This window comes from Vanessa cardui, chromosome 5, assembly GCF_905220365.1.
Source record: "Vanessa cardui chromosome 5, ilVanCard2.1, whole genome shotgun sequence".
In the NCBI taxonomy this organism is placed as follows: Eukaryota; Metazoa; Arthropoda; class Insecta; order Lepidoptera; family Nymphalidae; genus Vanessa; species Vanessa cardui.
The window spans coordinates 11,092,306-11,100,316 of record NC_061127.1 but is presented as its reverse complement, the minus strand read 5'-3'; the positions used below and the strand labels follow the sequence as shown (position 1 = coordinate 11,100,316).

General features: G+C 31.9%; 1 protein-coding gene across 1 annotated transcript; it reads right to left on the bottom strand.

Moving 5' to 3' along the window:
• Positions 1-1,330: 1,330 nt before the first annotated feature.
• Positions 1,331-2,289, bottom strand: LOC124529735 (transmembrane protein 70 homolog, mitochondrial). Its single transcript, XM_047103631.1, has 2 exons — positions 1,745-2,289; positions 1,331-1,584 (listed from the first exon to the last, which is right to left on the bottom strand). Exons 1-2 carry the CDS (start codon positions 2,192-2,194, stop codon positions 1,384-1,386), a joined length of 651 nt encoding a protein of 216 aa, XP_046959587.1. The 5' UTR covers positions 2,195-2,289; the 3' UTR covers positions 1,331-1,383.
• Between the last annotated feature and the right edge of the window lie 5,722 nt (positions 2,290-8,011).

The window sequence follows — 8,011 nt, the reverse complement described above, 5'->3', positions numbered from 1 at the left end:
TCAGACTGATATTGGAAAGGTTTATCGTAGTTAAACATTCGAATTTGTTAGTATTATAGATAATTGACTGAATACAGGTGCAGGCCACGATGTTTATGTAAAAATAATATTCATTGGTTAATTATATGTTATCTGTGGCCCGGTGCTAAAAGGGCCAATATCAATAACCCATACATTTTGATAATTAAAATAGAAATAAAGAACAGATGTTGCTAGTTATATGTATATAACATATTATGCATTTTTTTTACTATTGTTGGTAATAAAACGATTATTTCGTTTTAGCATAGATACATATTTTATGATTTTAATTTTGTAAATGGCAAAATGTGGCACTAGGCTACAGATATAATCATTGGAGTAACATAAGCTTTTCATTTTCATAGTCATGTAGTCATTCTAAAGTAAATTTTAAAAATTATAAGTAATGTTCTATGTTTTTTTTTAATATTTTTCGTTGACACTTTTTGCTTTTTTAATTCTGATTTTATAATGGCCTATTTTCAAAAGTAAATGAAAAGTAATTCAACTAACGCATGAATATATTACTAAGATAATTTCTTAAAATAATTAATCATAACTATTATTAATGTGTATAATATTTATTTCAGATAATTAAATATGTAATTTGAAATTGTATAGAGGTATAAATTTGAGACATTCCAGCCAACAAATAAAATAAATATTTTATATAAATTAATTTGTAAATATTTGATGTATATAGGATTTTGTTTTGTTATCAATTTATTGTTACTTTATTGTATTCTGCAGTGAATCATCGAAAAAGGATTTAGCAATATTATCTAGTCATCTATTCTTTTTTTTTTACTCACCTTTTAAATAAATTTGTAGTTGCAACATTGTAAATTTGTCTGGTTGTAAATTGTTTTCCATAAAATTTTATTATTATTGAAATAAAGAATAAAATATATATTTTATTAATAAATGTTTTTATTTTAAGATTAAAAATTTAGTTTATTTTACTGTGCACCTCTTTATTATATATTTAATTTGAGAGCAACTTATGGCATAGCAGCTTTTATTACCAATTTGGTAGACTGACATTGAATGAAAACTTCTGCACAAACATTATTGAATGTGTGCGTTTCTTGCTATAATACTCAATATAATTAATAAAAAAACTACAGATATTTTTGCATCTGACACATGAAGATTTCTAACTGATTGATATGAATTTGAAACAACAATTTTGTCTTAATTCAAAGCTTTTCCTAGCTGAGGTGCAGAGAATTCTCGCAATTGCATTGTTAAAATATCAATAGAGCCTATTATTAAAAGAGAGCTTGTGTAAATAAATAAAAAAATAAACAACAATTTATAATTTTTATTTTTCTATTAACTAATTCTATAATAATATGCAATCTAACTAGTTTTATCGTCATCATTGTCTTTGTTTACTCCAAGTTTGAAATCTAAGGGTTTATCATATCCCATGATTTTAGCGTAATAAATAGGATCGGTAAAGTGTCTTGCCTCAATGAAAAGAGGCTTGCCCTTGGCTACCATAGTGGTAAACATTCCTGGGATATCAGGTACGACAACATCTTCAGCTTTAAAATCCAACTGAAACAATTAAAAATATTTAAATTTTGAAGTTTTTAATAATAAAAATATTGAACACAAAATATGTTCCTTTTCTTTAGCTCTCGTAATTACACAACCTATCTTAGACATAACAAAACAATTGAGCTTCTTAAAGAATATATGAAAAAATGAAACTTACTTGTACAGATGCCAAAAAGAAATTGATAGTTGTCGCTTTGTAGGTTAAAGTTTTAGGGTCATAGTGAATTTCGGTCACATATTTTTTCGTTATGAGATGCAATAATAACGGTGTAACAAAGGTGAAAAAACCAACGACTGAACATAACGCTACTAGCAGGGACGTGCTGCCGATAGTTGTTGCTTCGCGTAGTATTATAGGTTGGGCTGCTAACCCTGCCGCGCTTGAACTAACTGAAAATATCTTTACAGCTTTTATTTGCGGCGTAAGCGGACCATAATATATGCGTTCCAGTTCGTTTTCTTGGTTTACTTTGCTAGCAAATTTCCTGCTAGAGTTTATTCCATGTACACCTATAATTGCTGATTTTATTGATGAACCTTCATGTAATGGAGGTTGAAATAAACTTTTTATATGTAAAGACGCGTTTCTTTGGCAAATGCGAATCATTTTAAGTTATAAATGCACTTCCTAACGAATATTTTTCATTATTTTCTACCTCATGATCCTGTCTGACATTTGTGCCAGTGTCAACTGTCTCATGAAATGACGTCTATCATGGAATGTCAGGTTAAATGTTAATGACGAAGTTTGAAAGATACCTACAATGATACAATTACAAATCAAAAAATTAGTAAAAATTTATAAAATAAAGTCACGTAAACATATATAAATATATATGTATTATATTTTGACCTATGAAAATTAGTCTCGTAGTGTACCGATATGAAAAATATATATTGTATATAAATCTATTAGAAACAAATCTTAAATAAAGATTCAATAATATGTTTTTTTATAATATATCAAGTTAACACAATAATAATAATCAATGCCTCGGTATTCCACCAACCCGCATTGGAACACACATGGTGAAAATATGTTCCGAACCTTCTCCTTAAAAAGGGAGAGGAGGCCTTAACCAAGCAGTGGGAAATTTACAGGCTGTTGTCAAGCTGCTGACATTGGACCGAGGCAGGCACTTCGGTCCAATGTCTAGTGGTCAGCGTGAATGCCTGCAGGATGTTAATGGAACAGGTTCAACTCCCAGGCCGGCCAATTGTTATTGGAATATAAAAAATGTTTCACTTCTCTGTCAAGATATTATTTGAAAGCAAATTTTTTTTTTTTTTATGGAATAGGTGGCAAATGAGCAGGAGGCTCACCTGATGGAAAGTGACTACCACCGCCCATGGACATCTGCAACACCAGGAGGCTTGCAGGTGCGTTGCCGGACTTTGAGAAAGGAGTAGGCTCTTTTCTTGAAGGTTCCCATGTCGTATCGGTTCGGAAAAACCACCGGCGAAAGCTGGTTCCACAAAGTGGTTGTGCGAGGCAGAAAATGTCTAAGAAATCGCGCTGTTGTGGATTTTCGGACATCAAGATGGTGCGGGTGAAACTTAGAATTTTGACGAGATGTCCGAAGGTGAAATTCAGCAGCCGGGATTAATCCGAATAATTCCTCGGAACATTCCCCGTGAAAAATTCGGTAGAAGATGCAGAGTGATCCAACATCTCTACGCAAAGCCAAAGGATCAAGGAGATCGGAAAGGGCTTGATCGTCGATAACTCGAGCCGCTCTATGTTGGATGCGGTCAAATGGAAGGAGCTGGTACTGGGGAGCACCCGCCCAGAGGTGAGAGCAGTACTCCATGTGAGGCCGAATTTGCGCCTTGTAAAGTTTTAGGCGACGGGCCAACGTGAAATACTGTCTCGCCTTGCTGAGCACACCGAGCTTCTTTGAAGCCAATTTGGCTTTGGGGTCGGCATTAGAAATTCGAATTGAAAATCGAATTTGATGATAGTAGGGGTTGTTTCTTAAAGGGTTTGTTCCCCTCTCTCGAAATTTACCACTCCCAACCCGCGGAAACCCATAGTTTTTTTTAATGTGCGTTTAAAGTTACGTGTAACGGATCGATATTTTACATTATAATTAACATTAAATCATTATTTTTATGTTTGTTATCTTTTTTCTGTATTATATTTTAACAAAAACAATATTAATTTATAGTAAAAATAAACGTGTAAAAATTTAATTTAATTTTGTAGTGGAGTGATTCTTTTGTAAAGAAAATAATAATCACCCAGAAGATTTTACGAACATGATAATAGAATACAATATAACATAAAATATAAAAAGATCCATTTATCGCATTATTAAATTTAGTCAAGTATATATACAGATAAATGGTTCTTATAAATTTCTAAAATATACCTATTGTTGTTTCTATTTTTCACCCAAGATTAACAGCTGTGAGGGGTACAGGAGTGGCGAAGCCACTCCGGCAACAAAAATAGTAGATAGTTATAGTAGCTAAGGATAGGTTAGGTTAGGTTAGATTTTATGACGGCGGCGCAGCGCCTGAAATCACATTAAATACCAATAATTGGAATTTTATATCTCTCCCCTTCCAAAATTTAACTAACAGTACGATCTTGAAGATTTTAGTATTGAAATTTAAAAATTGAAAAAAAAACTAATGATTTCCGCGCTGGGGGAGTGATGGTGTAGGTACTACACCACCCCCCCTTACCCCCCACCCCTTCCCCAACCTTAAATTCGGGATGCGAATTTCTAATGCAATCCCTGGCTTTGCCTTCCAATTGAACGAGGCTCGAAATATACAATATATCAACGCCAAGTATTCCGATACTACCTGTAGCGGCTATCAGGATGTTCTCAAATCGTGGAGATACGACAAATGGTGTTTTTTAGCGGTTAACGCGCAAACTTGCGTCTTTTTGGGGTTGAAATGGACTAAATTTAGCCGGCCTCAGTTCGAGACTTCGTTTAACGAAGTCTCGATTTCAGACACAAGTTTTTTCAGGTTTTCTTCGACGTTTCTCGAGAAATATTAGCGCGGCCGGTGTATAAGGTGTCAACGGTACTGTCGTCTGCATAGAAATGAATGTTCCCAATTTGCAACAAGTCATTGATATACAGAAGAAACAAAGTGGGTGATAGAACGCAGCCTTGTGGAACACCAGCATTGACGAACTTTAAGTCGGAGCATGCACCGTCGACAATGACCTTGATGCTCCGATCTGCCAAAAAGCTGGTAATCCAATTGCATAATTTTCCGGGAAGCCCATAGGAAGGAAGCTTCGAAAGAAGCGCTTTGTGCCACACCATTGTAAACAAAAATTTCATGAATAAAACTACGATGTAAAATTTCTCAGTGCAACAAAGAGTATTATATAAACTAGAAGATCAACGGCCGACCGACCCCGACGGAAACCGTACTGGCGGTCGCTCATCAGCTGGTTCTCCTCTAGATACCGCAGGAGCTGGCAGTTTATAAGGGAGAGAGAAGAGGGAGAAAATATAACTTTTCATAAAATCTTAAATTTTATTTTATTGAAATAGTTACCCTAAAACTGTAGGACTAGTTAGTATAACGCTCAAAATTGTAAAATAAAACCAAGTAATGAACTTTTTGATCATTATGTTTATGCTGTAAAAAAATAATATGAGTGAATTAATTTATGTTTTTCTGTCATTCATTGTTTCATACGGCTACGACGGATGTTTATGTTCGATAGTGTTATGCGCTTAAGTATAATATTATTGTTAAATAAATGGTTAATATCGAATTAAGTTTTAAATATGTTTTTATACTAAACAGGCACTCGATAAAACTATAGGTATATATGTGCATATTTTTTTATATGTAATAATGATAAAAATAAAAAAAAAGTAAAAATAGCTTTAATAGATTCTTAAGTACCTTTATTTTTATAGGAGTAACCCATATTTATAATATCTAACGTACAAACACATGAGGGACGTTGTTTTGAAATTTTTAGAGCTTCTAATATAAACATTCACACACATTAAGCTACTATGGGTAGCAAAATGAAAAAGTTGTAAAATTAAATGTTTTATTTACAGAAAAATAATATGTTTATTTATATTTGGTATTCCTTAGCATTAGTTTTATAAACAGAGTGGAACAATAATGTAAGTCACGTTGTTAGAAAATAGGGTATAGCAATCAAGCAGTAGGTCTCAAAATTTTTGTACTAACTATAATTCAAAGTTTGTATTTATTTTATATATCAATGCAAGACAGCCAAATGGAGCCTAGAATGCGAAAAATAAACATAGTGCAATTGCGATTTTTCTTTGATAATAATAAATATCTTATAGAGCAAATTCGCCGTTCGCTATTACTAGTATACACTGTATCTTTGAATGTAAGAACTTTAACTTGTTACGTTTAAAGAAATACAGCGTGCAAGGGAGAGAAGGCCTTTAGCCCAGCAGTGGGAATTTACAGGCTGTTGTTGTTGTTAAATTATGCATTTCCAGGTGCAAAATTTCGTAAATCATTCATGTAGGTATAAAAAAGTAAATACCTACAAAATTTTGATAACTAAAGGGGTTGCACCATACTTATAGGTATATACATTTTAATTACATTTAATACATTTTTAAGATCAGGTATTTAAATAAGATAACAGTCCATACACATTCTATGTAGGTAGGTATATTTGATTGCTCTGTTTTTGTTTTTCTGTGTCCGATTAGGGTCGTGATAAAGAGCTGTTCCAAAATTGTAAACATGATTTTAATGATTAATGTAATTAATAGTTACAGCTATTTAAATAATGTTATATTGATTATTATAGATATTTAGATTGTTTGTATACTTTTTCCGATAAATTTAATAAGTACATGTCATATGATTGTACATCAAAATTAATGTAAAAAAAAAACTAATCTTTGGTATAAATATACTACTTCGATACGGTTTGTACATAAATAAAATCCATTATTTATTCGACATATTATATCCGTCTTATTCACAATACATGTTAAAGTTCAATATTTAAGAATCGAATTATTTTTTTAATAAATCTGGAAATGTTTCAGATTTATTTAAATATAGTTACTTTCTAAATGCTAATTTAGTTAAAAAGCGAAATAAAATTCGTCTATATATTTCAAAAAGTGGTTAATACAAATTAACTTCAACAATAACTCCAAAAATAGAAAATAACGCTTGAAACAAATAGACAGTAAATCATATTTGGTTAGAAAGATAAGAAGGCGAATCAGACCTAAAGTAAGCAAGGCTGAATGGCGACAAAGCGGCTATCTTTCGAGCGAGCAAACATGGGCTATTGATTTAGTTTATCTGAGTGCAAACGTAGCCTAACGCGTGACAAGTTATATCGCCATCAAATTATTTTGTCTTTAGATGAATGGAATAACATAACAGCTTAGTTTCCTACCTATTGGAGCGTCAGTGGTGTAAGAAATTGGTAATATTTCTTTCAGCGCCGATGTATATGAGTAATAGTGACCACTTACTACCAGTAAAAGTCTGTAAAAAAACGATTGTTCCAAATTCAAGACAAAAACAGGGAATGCGTGTAAAAAAAAACTAAATTGCAAAAAGCGTACCGAAAATCATATCTCACTAATCGAAACATTACATAGCAACAAAATCGCCATTTAATTTTTTTTACCCATAATTTAGTGTAGGCATTATCTCAAGTGTTGTAAAAAAAATGCTGGATCATATTAGAAAAAATATGTAGGGTAGGGTAGCCTTATAACGACGTATGTGCATTCAAATAAAGCTTCAATTATGAGCGCAAATAAAACCAAAATGGCATGACTTGATTTGGTTTGCAGGAATTGAACTTTTTTGTGTTCTGTTTTAGCACAATATATCAACCCAAATTATATATAATTTAAGTATTAAACTAACTTTGAATGTATTAATATATTTTATGTTTAATAACAGTCTTAAATATTGAGGCTTCGTTTCAAAAGTATAAAAACTAATGACTCTTGTATACTTCATTTCATTAAATGATTCTTCAAAAGGTAGATTATTAAAATACAAATATATTTTATGTTACTATTACTTATGGAGAATGTACTGTCCTGTTTGCATTCATAAGATTTTATATTACTTATGTAGGTGTATATTTTTCGAAAAACAAGCACTTAAATAAATACCACATAACAATAATAGGCTGTCACAATAAAACATATTTATAATAATTATTATACGTAAAACGGTACCTCAACCGCCTTAAGCTTAAAAGATTGTTGATTGTAGTTGTCTTCGGTCTTTCCCGCCATTTCGAAAAGCTTCAATAAATAGTTTTTTATTTATCAACTCTTTCTAGCTAAATTTAGGGTCTATTTTGCCAAACATCATAAATGTTGAGACAGCAATATATACCTGTCTCGCGCTGACGATATTATTATTGCTATCCTTGTCTTTCTTCAACGAAGTAATAGGGAAG

Coding starts and splice junctions, on each gene's coding strand:
- LOC124529735 (XM_047103631.1), bottom strand. CDS start 2,194: ATGATTCGCATTTGCCAAAGAAACGCGTCTTTACATATAAAAAGTTTA. Junction 1,585..1,744: donor TCTTTTTGGCATCTGTACAA/GTAAGTTTCATT, acceptor TAATTGTTTCAG/TTGGATTTTAAAGCTGAAGA.